The sequence below is a fragment of the Semicossyphus pulcher genome, unplaced genomic scaffold (assembly GCF_022749685.1).
Source record: "Semicossyphus pulcher isolate SPU_LCO1_2020_fin unplaced genomic scaffold, fSemPul1.0.p SCAF_5, whole genome shotgun sequence".
In the NCBI taxonomy this organism is placed as follows: domain Eukaryota; kingdom Metazoa; phylum Chordata; class Actinopteri; order Labriformes; family Labridae; genus Semicossyphus; species Semicossyphus pulcher.
In genome coordinates, this window is record NW_027211726.1 from 30,912,448 (window position 1) to 30,937,720 (window position 25,273).

At 42.4% G+C, this 25,273-nt stretch overlaps 1 protein-coding gene across 2 annotated transcripts; it reads right to left on the minus strand.

The window, feature by feature from the left end:
• Positions 1-85: 85 nt before the first annotated feature.
• On the minus strand, positions 86-9,104 carry tac1 (tachykinin precursor 1). 2 transcript variants are annotated; one of them, XM_069681100.1, is made up of 5 exons: positions 8,724-9,104; positions 6,312-6,414; positions 6,202-6,225; positions 745-801; positions 86-642 (listed from the first exon to the last, which is right to left on the minus strand). In XM_069681100.1, exons 1-5 carry the CDS (start codon positions 8,832-8,834, stop codon positions 596-598), a joined length of 342 nt encoding a protein of 113 aa, XP_069537201.1. In that variant the 5' UTR covers positions 8,835-9,104; the 3' UTR covers positions 86-595. The 2 variants fall into 2 exon arrangements, with proteins under 2 accessions (XP_069537201.1, XP_069537200.1); XM_069681099.1 differs by having other exon boundaries at positions 6,202-6,228; positions 8,724-9,102.
• Between the last annotated feature and the right edge of the window lie 16,169 nt (positions 9,105-25,273).

Consider the following 25,273-nt stretch of genomic DNA (forward strand, 5'->3'; position numbering starts at 1 on the left):
CACCCTTACCATACATTTTATGCTGCTCTGAACAGCAGGTGGTATATAAGGAATATATAAGGAATTGACGACTTACAAGTTGAAGTTGAACCAGTAAAGAAAATAATTTTAATATTTGTCAAACCACGAACACACAGGTATCCTGTCGTATCACACCAGGTGTCCAGGTGGAGAACGCCTCGAACTGAAACCCAAAATGAGAACCCGTCCCAGTGTGTCGCATTTATAGAACAATCAGTAGCAATTAAACAGAAATGAGGCACTATACAGTGACTTTGGCAGTGCAATCTTCAGCATACCCCGGGGTATCGCCTTGCTTTGATGGTCCACAACAACATTTAGTCTCTGAAGCAGATGGTTGAAAAACACTGACATTAAAAATGAAACCATTTCCCCTCGTTCCACGCCCATCTACTTCCTCCTGGGACGAATGAAACTGGCACAGGTACAGCACTGCTACATCACTACAATGTGGAAACAGAATCATTTTATTCGACTAACAGCTACACACAGTTCGGAGAAAACAAAACCAGCGTTGGCACTCCTCCCGTGGACGAGGGGCGGCAAGAAGAGAAGCAGGCGAAGAGGTGACGGTTTAGCGGCGCCTGTTGTACGTCTGTAATGTGCTCCACTCGTAGGACTCTGCAGAGGGAGGAAACCTTTTAATCTAAGCGCACATTGTGTCCCTTGAGGTCTTTTTTATCAGATGAATTAAGAACTATGAGGTACATGAGTTGAACTTACCTGGCTCCTCTTGGCTCCTTTTCCCCATCAGTCCGACAAAAGAGTTGACTTTATGCCCTTTAAAGAGAAGACAATTTGATTTGTTGCAACCCCTCATTAAAAGATGAATACTGTGTTAAACAACGAACAATCATTTCTCATCGGGCTTAATTTGAGGCCTGAAGAGGAAATTTTTCACAAGGACATGAGTAGACTCAATTAAAGTCTCATTAAATAAACTAAGTTTGTGCAGCACAAATCTTTTCCCTTCTCCTACCCCGTTAAGGGATACTTATTTTGTAGTCTAAATGGCTAATGCTTCAGTCGGCAGCAGTGTCACAGCTGTAATGGCTGCAACATAATCCTTGGTGGGAAATTGCTCCTCATTAAAGTACGTTAAGTCCACTTAAAGTTCTTGTTTTCACCACTGAGACGCTCAGATTGTTATTCTAAATGTCGGAAAACATTACAGAAGGGATCCATACATTATTTGTGAAGGAGAAATGCCTTTTTCATACCAGAAACACCCGTAACATCGTTCTCTTCAAAGCTACCAAACTCCATTAAAGAAAAACAGTAATTTTACATCACAGAACACAGGAGTTGTTGGTCAACCGCTTCCTTGATCTGTTAGTTTGTTTATGTTACTGTGTTAAGAGGTTAGTTCGGGTACAACACAATGTCCCTGTAACACACAAAAAACCCTCTGATCAAGGCAGCGGTGGAAAAGTAACTCCCGTGTTCTGAGAGGTAAAATTACTGTTTCTGTCAATGGAGTTTGGTGGCTTTGAAGAGAAGACGTAACAGCTGTTTTCTGATTAAAAAAATCATCTTCCTCTTGACAAAGGTCCACCTCAGCCAGGATGCTTTCTGTAATGTTGTTAGACATTTAGAATAACAATCTGAGCCTGTCAGTGGAACAAACTTTTATCAGACTTTGATCTGCCTCCAAGGATTACAGTTTCACAACTGCTGGCTGAAGCAGATCTCATAGAGCAGTTCCAAAACTTTTTGTACCTGTTAGTAATTTTAGACTCTTTAGAATAAACTTGTAGTTTCCTTTTAGTTTTGCAGGTTTCCACGTCGACTTCTAAAACAGAACTTATCTGTCTGCAGCTGTTTGACAGGCATGTTTCTGTGCAGTGGCAACGACACATCGTACAGATGTGGATCATTGTGGACTTGGTCTATCAGCTTGTCTTCTGCCGTTGTTGTCCCTGCTGCTGTGTTGGCGCTGAAACGTCCCCTCTGCCTCTACACTGCCCCTACTGTTCATGTGCAGACTGCATGCTCGTAGTGTTAATTTTTGAGGACGTTCACAGCCGACGCTCCAAACAGATGCAGGGAACGCAGCGCAAATGTGTAGTGAAGCGCGAGTATATCTCCGGCTTAAGAAGTACGTACTTTGCACACAGTATGCATACAGTTGGCCTCTGTCAGTGTCTCTCTCGGCAGCTTAGTCGTGATGATGGCAATGTATTGGAACATCCTGGTATTTTTGGTAAGATGCATTTGGCATACATTTATTGGGTCGAAAAAAACTACGGTAAAGTCACACATTGGTTTGTTGACGAGTGCTTTTTTCATGTCGCCATCTTTATTCTGGGAGGCAGAAGTGACCATATATGGACACGAGGTTGGGTTTTCATTACTTTGCTTGCTTTTCTGGCACATAATTAGGATGCATGTTTGTTTGTTGGACCGCAGCCCCGGGCCTGTCAGGTGTGCTGTCGTGTTAATATGACAGGCGGCTGCATCACAGACTGACTGGAGCTCCTGTCAATCACAGTAATGGACTGTAAATATGATCAGGAGGAGGAGGAGGGGGCTGTTATAACACTTACTGCGCCCTGAGGGAATCTGTGACGTTAACAGCATCAATATTTGCATTAGACTGATGAGACTTAAGCGTAACACACAGGAGGAGTGACTGAATATCATCTCACTCTTTCTGTTTCTTTGTGAGTAAACTGTGTAAAATCATCGCTCCGTCTATCCATCACGAGCAGAAACAATCCAATTTAACTCTCGCATGTCCTCGGGGCATTGATCCCCCTCTCCCCTAATGATGACTGACTTATGTTGGTGCCTGCATACGAGGAATAAATGAGATGTATGCTCACTTATTCTGCGCCCTGTTGCATCACTGAGTGGGTGACTAATTTAGACTAACAGAGAAAAAAGGGAAAATCCCCTCCTCCTCATTCCTTTTCTCTCCTGTGTGTCTTTATCTCCCCTCTCTTTGTCTCACACAGACGTCTGCTCCTTCCTTCCTCACACACACAAATTAACGTGTTCAAAAGAAAAGCAAAAACTGTGACGTTGGAAATAATCTGTGGACGCTGTCACTTAATTAAAACCGATGGAATGGTCTTTTTAACGGCTGACATAAATATACATAAGAGAGGATTTGCTGCTATTGTGCTCCCCATTCAGTCTTTATGATGCAATGCTCACATATAAACACACTAAATACCCCCTCAAACACCTGCAGGCTCGTGCTAATTCAGTATATCCTGCTGTTAATGTCAAATAATGTCCAACAGAAAACAAGCAGCTGATTTGGACAGTTTTGGCTCTTAGCGTATGTTTCATCGTTTTAGCATCAAGGTGTCAGTGTTGTTTAAGGTGATGAAGCCTGTCAGGTAATTTAGTGGTTTTTTAGACGGTTTATTTTCAGCCTGAGACACATGCAGAGGCGTATTGAGGACACTGACGTTGTGCTTTACAAACCTGCGGCGAGATTACACTCAACAATTAAAAAGGTCAGTGATCCTACGCTTCAAAATATGTAGGTTCCTCTCTTGCATAATGTCTGTTATCTTGTTATGACGTGCTGTTGAGGTCCGGTGACGCCAGAGCGTAGAAGTCTGTTTGGGGGCAGTCAGGGTTAAAAAACCTGGGGACACCTGGGTTTGATTCCTGAGCGGAACTTAAATCGATGTTAGCTTCTTTTTAAGTTACGTAACATTTTTCATGTAGCATGCCCAACATATGGTCAAAATACTTCTCTAATGTCCATCCATCTATTATCTATACCGCCTATCCTGTTCCTTGCATGAGAGGCGGAGTTACACCTGGACAGGTCACCAGCCAATCACAGGGCTGACACATAGAGACAGACAACCTTTCACGCTCACATTCACACCTACAGGTAATTTAGAGTCACCAGTGAACCTAATGGGCATGTCTTTGGACTGTGGGAGGAAGCCAGAGTACCCGGAGGGAACCCACGCATGCACGGGGAGAACATGCAGACTCCACAGAGAAAGACCCACTACGTCTGAACGGGGATTCAAACAAGGAACCTTCTAGCTGTGAGGCGACAACCACTGCACCGCGTTGCAGCCCATCTAATGTACGTACCAAATATAGGAACATAACTAAAGTCACTAACTTTAAAGGTATGCTAGTTAAGTTAGTTATAAACGTTTGTTAGTCTTACGTAACTCATGTTAGCTATGTAACCTCAGTTAAGACCATGACCTTTTTCCTGCTTGGTATTTAAACCACACTAAACTGTGTTGCACAACGTAAACCACGTGCGATGCACATCCACAGATCATAAAAATGTGACGTAAGGATCAGCAGGTTTTATTCTGAAGTCTTACTGTACGTTACTTATGTGTTATTTCTTACTTGACCGTGAGACTGGCAAGTTAAACTGAAGCTAAAGGAGGATAGCTAGATCGTCATATTTCGAAGCGTATGGCCGCTGAAGGAGCCTTCGTGTTCGCCAAACTTAATATCAGAACATGTTGACATGGAGGATATTTTCAGGGTATTTTAAGCTTTCATCAGCTAGATTCCAGCTAGAACCAGGTTCCTGGTTTGAATCCCGGTTCAGACGTAGGGGACCTTTCTGTGTGGAGTTTGCATCTTCTCCCCGTGCATGCGTGGGTTCCCTCCGGGTACTCCGACTTCCTCCCACAGTCCAAAGACCTGCTTGCTAGGTTCATTGGCAATCTGGGATCCCATCAGCTTTAGTCTGAGACGATACAGCCTCTGGGGACAACGGTGAACGTGCTGAGTGGTAAGTGATAATCAACTTCCCATCAAGACTTCCTTTTCCGCGTGCTGCATTGTTACAGAAAGAGAAACCGTTCTCTTGTGATGTACTCGATATCAACGGGTCTTACATTTGCCCAAATGTCATGAACATCATGATGCAGGTTTGTAAGAAGTAAAAAGTCAAGCTTTGTCAGGTCTGTCCTCAGGAGGAGAAGGAAACTTTTAAAATGAGGAGTTTGTTGAACGGAGGTTGGATCAATCTGATGCATTCGAGGAAGTCCGGAAATCTGAACACTGAATGGCTTTCGTGACACAGCGTCAAGGGAATTCATCTCAAGTTGAATTTTAGATCTAGAACAGATTGTTAGCCGTTAGCTGTTAGCATGCAGATGTCTGTTATAGAGATTAATAAGAAGCTAAATCGTCGTCAGATAGCCGTTGATGGGAGCCGGGATGTTATTCGGCGGATTATGTCCGTCTGCTTTTGCTCTCCACACGGACTGTTTTTCCTGCATGCGCCGCAGCCTGCTGATACATGATTGGTCAATATTATTCAGACTACAAGCGTAGTTCAAACAGAACAATTGCCTTCCCGGAAATCCACGTCCCTGCCTACAAATTCTATGTAGACTATCTACTATGTTTCGGTTCATTGGTGACTCTAAAATGCCCGTAGGTGTTAATGTGAGCATGAAAGGTTGTCTCTCTCTATGTGTCAGCCCTGTGACTGACACCGCCTCTCGCCCAATGACAGCTGGGATATTCTCCAGCCCCCTACGATGCTGAACAGGATAAGCAGTATAGATAATGGATGGATTACTTCCTTATTGATAAAACGTCTTTAAAATGTCTGAAAATTGTAATAAAAGTAAACAAGCTCATCAGGACGAGTCCAAAATGACGTCTTTACTAACGACCCAAACCCCAAAGACTTTTATCTACTGTCAGAAATGACAAAGAAAGTAGCAAACCCTGAGGAGCTGGAACTCGCAAATATTTGATCACAATTGTTGGTGATTAATTTGCTTCCAATCAAGTAATTGTTGCAGCTCTTGTGTGGAAAACTTCAGAAAACCATCGAGAATTGAAGAGATTTAAGGCATAAATATAAAATTGTAACCGACTCCATAAAACCTTTTTGGAAAAGGTCCTGCAGGACAGAAATGTCTGAACTCATTGAAGAGCCTAAAAATCACCAGACATGCAGAGAGACGGGTGGTTTTGATGAGCAGAAATATGAGCTGAGTGTTTCCTGTAGGCTGCAGAGGCTCCTGATACATCTTCAGATTACATCGTTAGTTGGAATTCCTCCAATTTTTTCCAGTAAAGTAAATAAAAATAAGTATTTCAGATTTTGCCAGATTTAAAAGCATCTGCATGAAAGCTAAGTGGTTAGAGAGAATCTCTTTTTCTCGTACTACTGAGGGAAATCAATGCAATAATGATGAAACGTGATGTGACACTTACTTTTGTGGGTGATCTGTGTGTTTCCTGCTGGAGGAAAAAGAAGACGACGGTTAAAAACCAGAGAGGAGGATTAAAAACAGATCGTGGTACCGAGGAGGAGGAGGTCTTACCCATGGAGCGTTTCCCCATCAGACCGATGAACTGATGCGGCCGCGGCTTTCTCGTCATCCTCAGGAGGATTTCTCTGAATGGGTCGTTGGAAAGCCAGCCGTCCTGAGGGCCAGAAATCTCAATGAGTGCTCCCGCAGGAGATAAAGACGTTTAACTGTGCAGTCCCGGTGTTTAAGGGCACCAAAATGTTTAAATATCTCATTATAAAAGCTAAACTTTGGGACTAAATGAAGCAACAGCTGCTTCACGACACGCATTTTTATCTGTTTAATTGAAAAAAGGCTGCACCAATCCTGAATGCATCTTCCCCCAGCCCTCCTCAGAGTAATAACCCTTTCAAGGCCTGAATCCTGAACTATCATTAAAGCCTTTCTATTTCCATCTCAGGATAAATTTCCACATTGTGCATTAGCCTGACTGAGACGTGCTCCTGGGGGGCCACTAACGTCTCCACACTGAGCTGTGATGATTTATCGCAGGCTCGTTCATCTGCAGAACGGCCTGCAGCCTCCAGCACACAGTTTTAGGCTGATGGCTCGTTTCCAGCTCGCAATGTCAAACGCAGGACGTGCGCTTCATGTCAATGGAGAAGGTTCCGGCTGCAGCTCCGCCTTCACTGAGCACTTAAGGGTTTATTTAATTTCCTATTGGCCGGCTTCTCCGAGCACTGAGACGTCTGCAGGAGTCCTGACATCTGGACGGTTTCACATGTTTCTGATGCACATCAGACGTCTTCGAATCAAGTGTAAAATATTTCATTGTTAGACTCCTAATAAATCTGCTTGGCTGTATTGTGCCGACTGTGCGGAGGAGAATAGCTGCCAGGCTTTTTGAGGAGGAATGTATGACTCTCTGGTCGTTCAGGAGGTTTTTAGAAGGTCTGTAAATTTGGCTGTTTAAGCGACATCAGGGGGAGATGACGTTTGACAATTACGACCGTATTTTTTTAAGGCTTAAATTAAAAAAAATGTTGCCTTCATGAATGTGCAGAAGAGAACGAAGGGCAAAAAGATGAGATGAATCTGAATGTGCATCATGAGAATAAAGAACTCTTGAAATTTGCACTATCTTAAACATTTAAATTGTTTTTTCTGCAGATTTTGAGACTTTTTTTTGACATTTTAACTTTATTCTGGACTTTTTGATTTTCATTCTTGTCACTTTTACTTGATTCTCCAAATTGCAACTTTATTCTCAAGACTTTATTCGTGACTTTTTGCGAACTTATACCAACATTTTGACTCTCGATATTTCAAGATTTTACTCTCAACATTTTCACTTAACTCTCCACGTTTGGAGATTTACGTCTCAACATTTCATTTTGTAGTTTTCTTTTTTTCTTGGCTCCCCCCCCCCCTTAAGGACAGCTTAAGAGAGACATGAAATGTGTGGAGGAGAGTGGGGGATGTCATCGAACCTGCGATCAGTGCGACGAGGACTGTAGCTTCTGCACATGCAGCACCTGCTCGACCAGCTGAGCTACACCAGAGCCCCTCAAATGCATTCCTTAAATTTCAACCTAAAACTTTCCTCGTCTGATTTATTTTCTACATGGCACTTTCAACGTCATACTCTCAATGCAGAATAAAAAACAGTTCTTCCTTTAATTTCTTTATGCCTGGCACTAATCGTCTTCCATAGCATGAACACTCGTTAAAGAAAATGAAAGAAACTTCACTGAGATGAAATGATGAACTTTCAGGTTTGTTTACTTTTTGAAGGTTGAATCTGAAATTGAAGCCCTTGGATGTTTAACTCATTGAGGACGCAGAGAGTGACGATGCACATAAGTGAGTCAGTGATTGATTGTTTTTTAATTTGGTGCATAAAGTGGCCAAAACTTTCAGGTTTACGGGACACAAAATGCGCCGACAAAAGCAAATTGTTCTGCTGTCTGTCACAAGATCAAATCTGGTACAAGAAAGCTGACGCATAACTCATAACTCTTTTATTGTAATCCAGCCGAAATAAAAGTCATTTCAGTAAATAGTCAGTCCCTTATCATCTGTTACTATTCGAAGCAATAACTAGATATTTTAAATTAAAAATGTTCTGTGAAAAATGGTGGCTAATGGAGGGAGCATATAATTAATAAAAATGAAATGAAATTGCCTGCAGACAAATGTTACGGTGCTGATTTAATAACCTATAACTTTATTATCTCATTATTATTCTCCTCAGAAATGCACAGCAGTTATTAGGTAAGTAGGTTTAAGAAGCAAATAACTTGCTGGGATTAATTGATATTTATAAGTTTTAAACATATAAAACTTACCTTTGCTCCGTCTCACTTAGGTTCAAACAAACTTACAGCAGCTACAGGCGCAGATTTACTTTCATCGTCTTTATTTCTACCTTAGAAGTGGAATATATTTAAGAGACAGTATAAAGAACCGCTGCCTCAGACTAACCTGCATCTGATTACTGCTCGTCCAGTATTCAGCCTCTTCTTTTGGCTCCTCGCAAAAAACTTGAGCAACGGCGACAAAAGCCATTAAAACCGGGAAAAGCAGCAACTTCATGGTGCCAAAAACCTGTTTCTCGACGCGCTAAGCTTCAGTGAGTCTTTAACAACCGCCGATGACAACTTCAAAACCTAAAAAACAAACGGATTAAAGCCTTGATGCTCGAGCAGCAGCTGTATTCTGCGCGCACTGCCTTCCGTCACAGCTCAGCAGTAGTCCATAGTGAGTGGGCGCGTGCGTAAAAACCCGACTGTGTCCAAAAGCTCTCCGCGCGCTCAGCCTCTGCAGCAGTGACTTCTCTGGTCTCGGGCGTCCCTCCTTGTCCAGTGAGCCCTGCACGCGCTCCTATATAGCTGCAATGGGTGGTAACGTCATTGGAGAAGTGTGGTTACTTTTACTAAAGTTACCGGTCAGATGTCACGAGCTGGAAATGATGTGCGTCACTGGACTTTTCCACCTGAAACAGGTCTCTGAATGTGAGCGGAATTTATAAGAAATATCACTTAACTGTGGCGACTGTGAAGCGAAATGTTCCGACTGTTATTAGCGTGATTTTTATAATAATAATAAAACTGCACGGAGCTGCCTCATGTGAGCGGGCCTTATGTAAGTTTATTATTTTTTCATGCCTTAAACACAGAGTGGAAGGAGCTCAGTGCTGCGTTCACGTCTCTTTTCTCTCTCAACTCTTAGAATAAAGCAGCACAGCCAGTTTCAAATAAGACAAATGTACATTTAAGACATATTTTTTGTGATCCAGAAAATGATTTTAGTTATATTTCTTCTAAAAGTTTGAAGCAAACTATATTTTCTAGTTCTAAAGAGCAGGATTGTCCTGAAAGCTCGTATCCGCAGAGAACGTCACAGTCACGTAAATCTTGATGACTCACTCCGTCTTACGTCGACTTAACTGCATTAAGGTGTGCAAAAATCTATATATTTTTTTAAAGTACATCATAATTGTATCGTTTTTATTTGGATTTACAACCTTTGCATTGTATATTTTTTCATACAATCCTGTCTTGTCTCTTATCAAAGGCGGGATGAAGAGCAGCAGGGCGCGTGACCTGAGCGTGTCACTCATTTCCATGAGAAAAGCCGTGTTTGAAACAGCAGGATGCTCAGGATGAATAGAAGACAACGCTGCTGCACAAAGTTCAGCGTCCACGCACCTCAACGAGTGCTTGATTTGCTTGAGTGTCTTTATTCCAAACACAATACGTTCATGTTATTTACACATGTGTTCTCTGCGAATGCAAATGCCTCCCTGCAGTGACCCTCAGTCTGTCCTCTGAGGAGGACAAGTGTTGTTCAGCTGTTTGTTAGATTAATTTATGTATTTATGGCACATGCGTCAACCTGACTGGCACTTTTTAAATTATTCTTCCACTTAATATTCTACATGTTGTATATTTACATTCTATATGTTTATGTAACACCTTAACAAGGTCAGTTGGTCATGCTGCTACCTCCTGAGAAACATTGGTACAATATACACCGATCAGCCATAACATTCTGACCACTGACGTCACGGTAACGTGAATAACACTGAATATCTCGTCACAATGGCCCCTGTCAGTGGGTGGGATATGTTAGGCACCAAGTAAACATTTTGTCCTTGAAGTTGACGTGTTGGAAGCCAAACTGTGATGGCTGCACGACTGGGTCAGAGCAGCTCCAAAACTGCAGCTCTTGTGGGGTGTTCCCGGTCTGCAGTCGGCAGTACTTATACCAAAAGTGGTCCAAGGAAGGAAAACAAGAGCGGTTAAGGCTCATTGATGCGCCCTGCCACACTGCAAACATGGTTCAGGAATGGTTTGAGGAACACAGCAACGAGTTCAAGGTGTTGACTTGGTCTCCAAATTCTCCAGATGTCAATCCAATCGAGCATCTGTGGGAAGTCCGAACCATGGAGGCCCCACCTTGCTTAAAGGATCTGCTGCTAACGTCTTGGTGCCAGTTACCTCAGCACACCTTCAGAGGTCTAGTGGAGTCCATGCCTCGATGGGTCAGGGCGGTTTTGCAGCAAAAGGGGAGCTACACAATATCAGGCAGGCGGTCATAATGTTCCTCCTCAGGAACTGTGTCTGGATGAACTCTCCTGCTGCTGGAGGCTGACCAGTGCCCAGTTTGATGAGCTGTTAGCTCAGATTTCACTGATGGACACCAACTACCGGCGTTCTGTTTCAGCTGTGGAGCGCCTGTCCGTCTGTCTCCACTGACTGGCAATTTCACTGTATCTAGCAAATCAGACATGGGCTGAAATCTGTCTCACTACAGCGCTATGAAGCCAACATAAACAGATATTACTGAGATTTAATGACAAACATTTCAAAAGGATGCTGAAATAACGACATCATGATGCTGATTTGTGATTTATTTTTTATCAGGTCTGCCCACAACATGAGACACAAACAACTTATACAATGATTATTTTTTTAATGCCAGGATGTCAGGAGAATGTCAATGCTGAGAAGCACATGAGTTCCTCTCCTCTGTTTAAATAAATCAACCCCCCAAGGGACACGATTGACGCGTATTTGCATGATTCCTGTCACCTCTGAATTGTCTTTGTATGTACAACAGAGTAAAAGGGCCACATTTAAGAAAAAAAATCAGAAATTTCACAACTAAAGTCGTAATTTAATGAGAAAAAAGTCGTAATTTTAGTCTATAGTTATATAGATAGTATATTGAAGGGGAATATCAGGAGAGCAGCCTGCCGCCGGTGCTAAAATAACTAAAATCAAAAGTCATTCAGAGTCCTGATACTTGTGACAAAGCAGTGCTGATGTGCCAAAAGATTCAGTACTTTGTAGTTGTGAAACTAAATATGAAGCTGTGTAATGTGCTTGTGCATTACTACGTGTTATACGGTAACAGTCTGCAGCGAAACCAAGGAGACAAGTTCTTGAGAGGTACACGTATGCTACGCTTCCATGCTACCATTTGCTACATGTTCAACACATATACTGTAGCTCCGGCTAAAGATGTCTTAAGCCTCCTGTGCAAAGAGTCCTGATTGTGTTATTGTGAAGTTATACTTCACACATTCCTCATTGGCTGCCACTGTCTTTAATTTGGGGACGACGGCAGCTGAGTCTGTAGGGACTTTGCTCGGGAACTGGAGGGTGGCTGGTCCAAGTCCCGGTACAGACCAAGCATGGAGTTGGCGCGGGTAGCTGGAGAGGTGCCAGTTCCTTTCCCGAGCACCATCGAGGTGTCCTTTAGCAAGGCACCGAATCTCCCAACTGCTCGGGGCGCATGTCCATGTGCAGCCCCCTCACTGTGACATCTCTCCAGTAATGCATGTCCATAGTGTCCTGTTTGTGCATGTGTATGTCGGGCCTGTGCGTGTGTAGCACTTTACTGTGTCATGTCCGGACATTACCCTGAGCGGCTGCATGTGAGACAGAAAAGCCTGAAACAATGTACATGATACATGCTGTACTGATATTTTTGTCCTCCTCCTCCTGCACACTCCTCCACATGCCCCCCCTCACCTGTACCTGAGCTTTCTCTGTTCGGGCTCCTCGGCTTTAGAACGACCTGCCTGGAAAACTCCGGCTTCATCAATATCTTATAAATACCTTTTACCTCTCTTTTGATAATGTAGTTTTATTTTAATTAGGTAATATTAACAATTTCTTTATGGTTCCATTGTTTCAAGCCTTTTTCTTTTATTCCTTCCTCACAGTTTCACTCGTCCATTATTTTGTGCTGTGTTTTATATGTCTATTGTGCTATAGTTATAAACTTTAGTTTAACTTTTATTACTTTGCTTTATTTTTACTAAAAATTACAAAGATCTTTGGGTTGACAAGATGAACATAAATATATCTGTTTTCTGAATTCCCTTCATGCCTCGTATGTTGTGAAGAAGGGGGGGCTCCGTGGTCACACAGCCACTCCGGACTGGAATTCAATCATCCTCAATTCTGTGACAGCTCATCCAATTAACAGACGGAAGGGGGGAGGTGAAGAGAGAGAGAGAGCGAGAGAGGGAGGTGGTGGAGCCATGGGAGGGAGTTACTGCGGAGGGGGAGGAAGACGTAGGAGGTAAAGGGAGCAGGGTGCCGTTCAGGTTTGAGCGCAGAGATGAACAGAGATGCAGACGAGGTGGACCAATAGGAGATCAGTCCAGAGAGGCGTCACCGCTGCGTGGAGGTAAAACGATCAGCTGTGGACCCTCCTCTGACTCCGATAAGGCATCCAGCAGCTAACAGGACGCCGAGATGCATGAATATATTAGAGCATGAGTCGATTCTGTGCATGGAATGAATCCAAACCAGATCATTTGCTGGTAGAGTCAAAGCGACACGAGCAACTTAGAAAAACCCCTGATGTAAAGCAGGAATCCCACCAAACATTCAATTTACATTTCAATTCAAAAAAGCCCAGAAGATGCTGATTAAAACAGAGATGTTCAAATATTAACAAGGAACAGAAAATACTCACGGAGCACAGATTTGATCCGCCTCTGAAACAGAAGAAATCTGTGGATTTAGTGAAACTGCAGCGCTCGCCTTGAATGTAACGTGATGTCAGACGAATGAGGGAAGGAAGCAATTCATTTAACTGTAATTACACTGTCAGGTAATTAATGTGGGAATTATTTATTGATGTTAAAATGATTCATATGGTTCCCAAGATTTATTTGAAACAATCGTCGGTCTGAGGTACGGCCTCGAGATTTCACTCTGTGAAATTGAAGATGTGGTGATAATTTAAACGGGGAGACAAAATGCTTGTTCTCTCTGTGGGGGTAAAACTGATATTTCACAACAGGAGCTCAGGCTGTTAATTTTCCAGCAGGAGATCCTGATGTTAGGAAGAGATACGAGCTGAAACAAGATCTGCTGTTTCAAAATAAGACACTCCAAAAAGGCTCGAACACGTCCTGCAAGTTTAACAGCAAAACCTGCTCGTCAACACCTCCAAAAGCCGTAGTTCTCTGAATAACAAAAATACACACAACACAAATAAAAAAAACACCCACAATACAGACATTATCACCCAGTTTTGGTGTCTCTAGCAGGGAAAGCTTTAAATGCCCCATCACATCCCGGACCCAGCGCCTGTGTGTAGGAAGAGTGGCTGGTCGAGCCAATGGTGACGCTAAGGCTATGGCATCTGACCCCACTAAAGATTGCAGTTACAGCGTTAGGGCTGATTTCCTTGTATGTAACAAAATGTCTAAAAAAGTGGAAAACCAAAATTGTACCAACTTTGGGCATGACCAGAACATACGACGGAGGGTTGCTGGAGCCTGAAGGCATCGAGAGCAGGTCCAATCTACTTCAGGATATATCCTAGCAAGCTTGCTCCGGGACAGATGGAGTCAATGAAACACTTTAAGCTGAAGCAAGTCTTGTCTGATAAAAATGGATGTTCAATGTATTCTCCTAATCTTCAATCACCATGACCCATCCGGAACCTCATAGCCAAAATCCTTCCCCCAGGCCGCCCTAATATGATCAATATACACAATGTACCATACACACCGCTCACAACTCCCCTTTGATTTAGATCCCCATCATCCAACCAACAATTGGGCAAGAGTAATGAAACGCAAAAGCTCAACAAGAATTTTATAAATAAAAATAAAATAAAAGTGATAAAAGAGGCAGACGGTGAAAGGCAGTTAAAGCAATAAAGCAGTACAAATAAACAGTTACATAAAATAATAAAAGCAATAAAAGACAACAAACAGACAACATCACATCGGAGGAAATAAAAACAGACAAAAACATTTTGAACAGTGAGACGACTAAAAGATAAATAAGTTAAATTAAAAAAAGCAATAAAGGACGGTAAGAATCGGACATCAGAGGAGGACTCAGGAACAGATGGATGGATTTAAAAGGAAACATCACAAACAACAAGTCCATAAAAGTGAGTTTTAAGAAGTGATTTCAGGCAGGTCGTTCAAAAGCCGAGAGGCCCTGACGGCAAAAGCACAATCAATTTTAGATTTAAGCCGAACGAACAGATGTGCCCCATCTGAGGATCTGAGGGCGCGAGATGTGGGGACGAGTATCGTGAGGATACTCTCATCGACACTACTCTCCATTATTTGGTGCTGAAAAACAAAGACATGTCTTTATTAAGGTGTCTGCTAACGTTACCCACTGCAGATGAAGCTGGGGATGCTGCTTAAGTGAGGCTGTCTATGGATTAAACTGGAACATAACTTAGAAGCTAGCTAACAACAGTGACTGAATAACTACAGGCTCATTTAGAAGAACCATGCGTTTTAACTGCCTGGACTCAGAGGCTGCACTGAGGACTTAGCATTACAACAACGGCGTTAGCATTAGCTGCTTTGCTAAAGCAGTCAAATACACTGCACTGCTTCAGATTTACAGAACATTAAACTTGTTCGTGAGGTTGCTGGTGTCACCTCCTTTAGATGCAGCTACCTTTTACATAAATTGCACGAAGATACACCAGTTAACGAGTTAACGCTTTGCTCTGTCCACCATATAGACCTACTAGACTTTCTCCTGCAGGAGACCACAACAATGCAACGTTATTGCCTGACGCCAGCGACTTCGTCATCACCAGGGGACAGATGCGGGCTCAGTTAGACCGAAACGACTGAATGAAAACGACATTAAATAAGATGAAATGTTTACGTTAAATATCGACAGCTCAGGGACAAAAAAACTAGCTAGCGGGTTAGCATCTCATGTTTGCTAACTCGTTTAATTTACCTGCTCTACTGAGGGGCACAATTCCCCGGGATTCAACAACCTAGTGGCAGCGTAAGCCTGGTGTGTTGCAGTGTTTGCACCTGTGTTTGTTGGAAAGTTGACGGTGGATGGCACCCACGCCTCATCGGCGCTACTGGCTGCTGCTAAAGCCAAAAAAATATGAGGGGCAGGTCCCTCCCTTTCATTCTGTTTTCATAGGAAAACGTAAATATGTGGAATCGAAAATCCCTCCACTAGATACGGGGTATCTTGTAGGGTCACTATTTACAAGACCACAAATAGATTCCGCTTGAGATAATTTCCCATCATGCTCCTGGTGGAAACGTACAAGAAGAAAAAAGAACAATGGAGCAGAAACAGAAGCAGCTTTTGGCCACAGCCGTCCTTGTGTGTGCAGCGGTTTATCTTATCTGTGTTGATGGCGGCCATAACGTCAGGTGGAATTATGAGCGTGCAGGACACAACAGAGTCATTTCCTTCCTCCATACTTCAAACTTTCTTCGGTTCACTGGTGCTAACACTAACTCTGTGTCCTAACAATAGAAGCGCGTCCAACTATGGCGTCACTTTTAGTTAGCACACGGTAACAGCAGCCCTCCCCGGAGTCTCCTCCATGTTTACTATCTACCCAGTTTGCTGCTTCCTGTTTGGTGCATGAAAGAGCTCTATTGGCTGTGGACAATGTTCAGGTCATTGAACTTCACTTTTTGCATGAAGCCTTCTGTAAAAAACTCCAAAGACACCGAAAACTCATAATTTCTCCTATTTTTGCAGTCAATAGGACGAGACTGAATCCTAAAACTAAAGGTCCTGAAAGAATGAGAATAAACTAGCGTCACTTTTAAGTAGAATCTCGTGTGTATTCATGCAGGTCAGTGTGCTGACACTTTGTACACACCAGGAGGGGATCTGATCAGATCCCCTCATGGTGTGAGGCTGAGGTTTAGTTGATCTATCGCTCAGTGAAACACAAAATGCATTCATAAGTTAGCGGAGCATACATTCTCTAATCCAACCTCATCGCCTTTAAGTATGTGTGTTGTAATTTTACTGTTGCCTGTTACATGCAGTCTCCTGCTGTTGGCCACTCAGAACTTTAATTATAACAACAGTGAAGTGATTTTCTCCTGTTGTTCACACAGGGGTGAAGAGGAGCCATAAAAAGCCTCCAAACAAAAGATTCAAATCTCTCGATGATTTCACCCCCAGATGTTTGATTGAATTACGCAACAAGGAACAAAAACATCGGATAAATCTGGTTTCGGACCACAGAGTGAGACAGTGTTTGGTTCACTGTGCTGAACTGATCAAATTTGGGGCCTCGGACTGTTGGAGCCTGAAGACTGCACGTCGACTTGGGTTACACATGTTGGTTTTTTTGGTCCGGACCAAAGGAAACCATCACAAGTTAATCCTGCATACGGTCGGCTTTGCTTTCGAATCACAAACAAACCACGGCAGACTTGGCGATGAAGTGGGCAGAGACCCTCCTCCTCAGGAGGGTGAAAGAAAATATCGATACACATTAGTATCACAACATTTTAAGTTTTAGTGCAAAGATTATTGACAGTGATTCTCTTCCCTTCCAACATAAACTGGGAGAAGAAGCACATGCTGCTAAACACAAACACATTAACAGCTAGGGTTTGAAAGCAACCAAGTTGGGCCCAGAATTGTGTCCAGATACGAGCATCGAGTACTGCTCGTCAAGCTGAGCCTGATGGAGGGCATCATTATCAGAGTACAGCACTCACACTCGATGACGTCTCAATCCAGGAGCCCATCGGCTATTGACTGAAATATTTTGAAGCTTCCAGTGTTGCCGGCAGATAACCGGGGAAAACTTCATCTTCCTTCTTCTGGTCTTTCTTCACAACTTGAGAAGCGAGAATGGACGTGGTCATAGGCAGATATCTGCTTCTAGAGACTGATAAAAAGGTCTCTAGCGCCCGAAAAACCCAAAGTCTGCTCAGATTTCTTGTGTCAGCATTACCTGACACTCAGCAGAAACCAGAAAGCCTCCAACCCCAGAAATCTTCTCCCTGGCCTGCAGATTCCACAATCATATGCAGATGTCCATCCATTCATTATCTATACCTCTTATCCAGTTCAGGGTCACGGGGGGCCGAAGCCGATCCCAGCTGTCATTGGGCGAGAGCCCGGGTTACACCTGGAAAGGTCACCAGTCAATCACAGGGCTGACACAGCAGCTCTTTTTACAGTGCGGTTCTGCCTCAGCGCCTAACGAAGCTCTGGCATCATGCATCATTCTACATTGGACCAAGCAACGCTGGAATGAAGCCGCTCCAGTGTGTGTTTTTACATCGTTCCAGCGTTGAGGAAGCAAAACGTGCGCAAGGTGTAAACAAACAATGTTGTGCCTCTGTTACTACCTCCGATGCCGGCTCAGAGGTGGAATGCCCAACCATTCTGCCTCCGTGCATTTTACAGAGAAGACGAAATGTAACGTATGCATAATAATCCTGCCTTGGCACTTGGCAGTGTATGAGGGGCTGTAGAGACAGAGATCCTTTCACGCTCACACCTACCGACACTTTTAGTGTCACCAATGAACCTAACGAGCATGTCTTTGGACTGTGGGAGGAAGCCGGATCACCCGGAGAGAACCCACGCATGCACCAGGAGAACATGCAGGCAACCACATATGCAGATATGTGTTTATAGAAATTAACAATGTCCTAAAATAGCCACCATAAAAAATATTGTCTTTCAAATGGCACCACTCTTAGATCAAACTTTTCATTTGGCTCCACTCACTGAAGTTTGGTTTTCTGGTGTGCAATAAGCATTAAAGCCTCAAAGGATCCATTAAGATGGCTTTAGACCTTCAGTCTTCTTTTTCCTTTCATCTTTTATCAAACATGATAAATGGACAGCTTTTTTCAAGAGCATTCAAGAGAGCACTTAAGAGCACTCCTAATGTCATCCTGACAGGTATGTTTCACTGAGAGGTTACAAAGAAGAGAATATCTGTGTCATGACATGCACAGCTTGAGTGCTAATTTCATGAATTCATAAAAACAGGCTCTAAAGTTTGCTCAAAAAGTATGAAAACACCAACACATTTCAGTTTGTGCTACAGGTACCGAGTCCGTGCTGAACAGTTTCACCGTCTAATAGATTTAGAAGTCTGCCGGTTCCTTCTTTATTCACTTTTTGGGTAAAAACAAACAAGCATTAGCATTATTAGCATTATGATTGTGTTTCAGCAGCTATCGTTCGCAGTCGCTGGAAGTTTCTGGTCGTTATCTTGAAAAATGTTCTGGGTTACAGTTTGGATTCTGACCGAAACCCGCTGTTGTCCCCGTGACTGAAATGATTTATTTGCTGAGAGTTTGGTTGCATGAACAATGCTGTGACCTTCTGATGGAGTCGGTCCGCTGGGCTCCATCTAGATAATGGATGCTCACTTGTGGGCGAGTGGCTGATGTGAGGGGAATATTGATAACCGTCTGAGATAAGGAGGAAACGAGCTTCGACATCGATGACGCAGATGTTAGATTTGCTGCTCAGGACAGGTAACTTAGGTTTTTCTTTGAGTGCGATTGAAAGGCTTTCCCTTTTATTAATCTTACATTGCAAAGAACCTTTTTCCTGAGTACGATAACATGCAAAGTTACAAGAAAGATGACAAGAACATTTGCAACTACAGACAATAGGAAAAAAGGAATCAGATTCATGTTCAATTGTCTTGACTTGTGTTGCTGGAGTGGAGCTTTCCAGGCACGACCTCAAACAATGGCCCAGGAACATGTATAAGATGAAGATTCGTGGCAATCGTTGGATAGTTTGCAGCATTATAAGAAATGCTCACATGAGAGTTTTAGGGTGTGATCAGACCAAAAACAAAGCTAATTTTCCCATTTTGTTTAGCTTTTGTTGTTCACGTGAGCTTGACTGTAGGATCATATGTGTTATTTTATTTGTTTTAGGCATGGGCAAAAATGTCAAGCAAAAATACAATTCAATATACACTGTGAACTATTCCACGATCATTCGAAGACATAAGGAGAGAAACTGATATTTTGTTTAACCTGTTTTCATTTGTTTTGTTTACTTCCTGTTTTATTTTGTAATCCGGTGCTTGTGTATAATGTCTAGTCTTACTTCCTGCCATTGTTCAGTTTCCCACCAGTTTTCCCCTCCACACCTCATTCATAATTAGTCTGACCTGTATAAATACCCGTGTTTCCAACTACCCTTTCCCAGACTGTCATCGTTGCCTTACCCTCAAATTCCACAGGATCCGTCTCCGGCACATTCTGTGTGCGCTGCGACCTCCGGAGTTGAGCGCCCATTCAAGTCAATGCTCGTGGTTCCACAGCGATTCCCAGAAGCGTGTCTCCGCTCTGCTCCGCTAAAGTTACGCGCCGGGTCTATTTTTGACGGAGGCCGCTTCAAGCACGCGTCAAGCTGAACAGAGCAGATCGTTCCAAACAGGAAGTCACAGACGAAAACAGCATACAGCATCCGGTCATTTCAAATTAAAACACCATGTACATGTACAGACCCCTGTTTTTTTCGTTTTCACAACAACACACTGAGATCTTCAAAAAAGAACACTTTTAGTAGTAGTATACTCAGCCAAGGTAGAAGCACAAAAATCATGGAATGATATGCAAATGAGCAGATAATCAACCTCTAAGGTGCAAACTGAACTGTTGTTTGTGTGTTGCTCTGCTAACATTGATGTTATCACGTAATTTCACAATTCTCGCACGATAACGTAGTTCTCCGTAAGAGGCCACACATGACGATATATAATCATAGATTTAACTGTTTTGTTCCTGTAGTGTGGAGAGCAAAGATATGACCCAAACAGCACACCACACACTCACACATTCATTCACCAACAACCAGAGTCCGACTCTCACAGCTGGAAATCTCACTAAATCTCTGGCGCTCAAACGAGACTTTAGAGTAAACAAACATGCCGGACAACGGGCAGGAAGAATTGATGATGATAGTTTTTGGACTTTTTACTGAAAATTCAGGAAGAAAAAACAAACTGTGGATGAAGAGGTGGAGACGGCGTGAACATTGGGCTGTACATGTTACTTTATGCTGCACGTTTTCTTTTTGTCCTTCCTTAACCTTCCTCTTGTGTTAGCTTTCTGTTACCATCGCTTATGTTAACGGGTCGGTTTTGACCCGTGTCTTAAACCAGCTGTAAAATATACTCAAAACAATAATTTATCATCCAATTTGTTTCTCATCTCTTGGTTACCTTGTTAGGCTTCCTTATCCATGAAAATATTGGTTTTAATACTTTTGGTGTGGGCCCCTCGGCCTTTTTTTTCAGTATACCCCTCGATTTCAAAAGATTAAAAAAAAGGTAAAATGAACCTCAAAAGAATCATATAAATAATTAAAAGGTTGTTGTGTTACCTTTCTATCACTGAGGGGTATTAGAACTCATCTCTGAAATAAATTAGTTTTCTCTCTTCAAGTCACCAACTCTATACTGAATTGGCCTCCCATCTCTGGACATGCCTGTCTTTGTTTGTTTTGTTTTTGTGCAGGTAAGGAGAAAACAAGGCAAAGTGAGAGTCCCCTAAAGTTCACATGATTGGGAGAGGAGCTGGCTTTCAGTATGTTGGCTGACAGTGCACTTATGATTTCAGATTTGGCTCTAATGATTGCTTTATAATCTTATAATTATAACTGGGTCAAAACCGACCCTAACAACACAAAGGTCATAATTTTAACCAGAGCATTTTATAATTTTGCAAAAAAAAAAAAAGTTTGTTTTATTTTGTTGAAATAGAGGTTCCTGACAAAGTCAAAAAGCCTTGATGCAATAAACAAATTTATGTGGTTTTTTTATGCATTTGAAACCTAAAAACGGGTCATTGCTGACCCTAACACAAGAGGAAGGTTAAGCACCCAAAGCCTGTGAGCGTAGGTGAGGAGTGGACCGTAGTTTGACGGTTAATTGATATTGCCTCTTTTGGGCTCAGCTGCCTCTTCCTAATGACAGTCCAGTACAACACCCACGTTACTGCTGACAGTGGATCACTTGGCTTATCTTTATTTGCCACTTAATTGTTGTGGAGGGGTTTACTGTCCCGGTGGCGCTACAGAAGGAGCTACATCTCAAGATGAATTGGTCCCAGGTGAGGGGCCAGACTGAGGGTTTGGGCATGCTTCAAGTAAAGTGCTTGTCAGATATTTAAACGTCTTTCGACCTGTCTTTAAAAATGGTCAGTGAAACAGCCATGAGTGCTTCAGGCTGTAAACATGGCAGGATGACACCAATGCTTGAAGAGCCGTTACTCACATGATACGGCCACTTCTACATTGTACTTGGTGGTCTCTTGTGCATGATCACGTCTCACAAGCTGCCCCAAGCTTCCGGCCTTTTCCATATCAGGGCCACTGGATGATTTATTATTGACCTAAATAAACTGCATTACTCAGGGGGTACCACTTACCTGTTCTTACCTGCCTGCTTTTCTCTGTGAAAAAAAGTGGGTGGCATGTTAGTAATACCAAAGAAACTGAAACTGGCTGAGAAAATGTAGTGTTAACAGAAACGGCCTTCTACCAGCAACGTGAAGCAGCGATATACTCTCAAATAAGGCCCAACCTTAAGGGTATTTTGGGGGTGGTGTAGCCTTTTTTAGTGTAAAATAATTTCCTCTTGCCCCCATACACAGCATTACACAGCTTAGCTTCTGTGTCATATAAGTGCAGCTAACAATCACAGTGATAGACTCTGCCTCTCGACTCCAACTCAGCTCTGATGTCTAAAGTAGCACGTTTGACCTTAAAGTCGAGGTGAAATGAAAAATGTCATTTTAATCCTTTTAGAACACATCCCCGGTAATATTGTGCATCTATTTGACAATGTAGGCAAAAAAAACAACAGAAAATCCATTTCTTCGTATTCTTATATCAAAATTCAATCATTTTTTCTTCCTGTAAAAAAAAATATCCCGTGTGCTTACGTAAGTTAGCATCAAACAATTTCAACCAATCAATCTGCAACATTTAGCCGCAGAGCACCAAGAACGTTCGGTCAGTTAGCTGCGCTGTGGAGAACGTCTGTCTACGCCCACTTCTCAACGATCAACTCAAATCCCTCTAATGATATGTCCCGCCTGCACGTTCTGTTTCACTCAGAAATACGTCACGATACGGAAGCTAGATACTCTCGAAAGGCCGTTTCAGCTCGACTTTAAACAATGATCCAATCTCTTCTGCTTACCCTGGCCAGGTAGCTGTGGCAGCAGGCTACGCAAAGTATTCCAGACAATCCTCTCCACGTTTACGCAAAAACTTAAAAAGGGCGTGCCCAGGATGTTCTTAATCGGATGCCAGTCCCACCTAAGCTTGCTCCTTTGAATGCAAAGGCGTATGCAATTATTAACAAGGAGTTTGAGTTACAGTACAAATACAATAGATTTTATAAAAAGTTTTAGTGCAGGTTTTAACATAATTATGAACAGAGTCAACAACCCAAGTGACAGCAACTATATTTTGCTTCAACATCTACTTAAAAGGTGATTTATGCAGCAGTCTTTGTTAAAACAGTACGGATTGGTGTAAAACTTGTGTAAAATGTAAATGTGAAAGTAAAGAAAAAATGTGCAAAAAAAAAAAAATACATGGAAAGCTTGCATGTACAATTACAGTACTCGAGTCTTTGCTACTTATACTTCAAATTTAAAATGTCTGGACGTCCTTGCTGCAAAGTCATCTGTAGTATCATGCGGAGAAACCTCATGATTAATGCTCGTCAGTGCAAGTCAATAGAGATGCTCTTGAGCCACCGTAGACCTCAGGTAAGTTTTAATCAGCTACAGTTTAGAGAAGCTCCTCTCTGCAGCAGCGACTGTCACTGGTAGAGTGACAGCCATTCTGAGGGCCACCCACATTTTTGGAAATGCATCTTTTTTTGCATTTCTTCTCCTGTTAGAAAGTTTCAGGGTGGTTATGTGGTTTTTGTCTGCATCTCCAGCGCCAGCTCCCTCCCATCCAGCTCTGACTGTTTACCACACCTTCACACTGTTTTGTCAGCTCCTCGTTGGGCAGGTCAGTGAAGTTGACAAGCACCCCAAACTTTTTCTCTACTTCACCATCTAGAATCTGACACAGTTTAGGGTGAGTTTGTTTTCTGCTGAATTGGCTTTAGTAACATTACTGCAGATAAATAACAAAACTCACCTGTTGCAGGCTGTTTCACCAGAGGTAGATGGAGTCGTGGATGTGCTGGTGCTTGTTGTTGCTTGACCTGCAATTCAAATAAAGTACATCCATATGGTTACACCACTACTGCATTCAAAAAAATCCTTAAAAAATAATAATAGTGATAATAATAAATAAAGCAGTCTTTGTCAATTAAACAGAGACCATAAATAATTGGCTGAACTTACATTCCCTTCTGCAGCATCTGAGGGATTCTGTAAATATTTCTCTGGACAGTTTTAAAATGAGATATTAGCACAAATAAAAACGTGTAGCTACAGATTAGGACTGCAGCCTCTTGCACCAGCTTTTATTACACGGCTGTGTTAAACACTTTATTCTTAATTGGTTAATCACGACATTCCAAGGCCTGCTATTTCTCGTTAACAGACTGTTGCTATGAAGAACAGACCGTTGCTAGGGATGCGGCTTTAATCACACAATCTGGAGGACTAATTGTAATCATATCAATCTGCCAAAAGAAGTCTGGTAAATTTGACGTCCGTCTGTTTACAGAGGGAAAAAAGAAAAGAGACAAAACAGTGGAGAGAAAGCAATAAAGGTTAAAAACACTGAAGGCTAAGACAGAGAGATCTACAAAACTGAAGACAGCACATGAAGCGAACATTAAACAGAACACAGTACGGGATACGGCGGTGTATCAGACTGACGGTGACGAGACAGAAAACCTCAATCGGGCGCTGCGCTGATTCCTGCGGTTAGGGTTACTTAACGTGAGTAATAACAGCTAGGTTAGCTCATTTTAAAAAGGCTCCAGAGTTAATCGCTGCTATGGACGCAGCTCTCAGTGTGAGTGTACGCAAAAGCCGTGTAATACTTACACATTCAAATTTGGCTTCATTATGTTATAACGTCAATTATTACAGAGTTTACAAACTTTGCGTTATAGCGCAAAACCACACACCCATATAGGCCAAATATTACTACAATACCTTACGTTGTACTGTATCAATGAGTGGTTACTGTATTTCGGGTTCTAGCAACAGGTTTTGAATTTACATTCATATCCTTCATTCTGTAGTAGCGAGCAGAGAGGCTACCGACCGCAGGCTCATATCTAGCTAGCTTTGCTTTAATGCTATTAAGCTGGCTAGCCATGACTGGGACTGAAACGTCTGACATGACACGCAAAAACAGTATTTATTGTTGACATAGGACGTGATACCTCTATATTAGGCTCTTTTTTCCTCCTCCATTCTTCTGTTTTCTCCCTTACGCACCTGAAAGCTCTGACCTTTTCATTATGCAGAAAAACTGTCAAAATTGAGCCATCTCTACCCGCTGTTGTTGGACTTGGCATTACGCTGTTGTATCCAATTGGTTATAAACACAAAGAGAGGACCCGGTGCAGACAAAAAGATAAATAAAAGTCTTACTGTTAAATCCAGGCAGACAAATATCTGAATCAATGAGGTCCAGCTAAAGGTGAAAACGCGGGGAGCAACAAGGAAACAAGGACAAAGCCACCAACTAAACGAAATGAAGATTGAACAAAACAATGTAGAAAAAATCCAGAAAAAATTAAGAGCTCACTCCAAATGTTCCTTA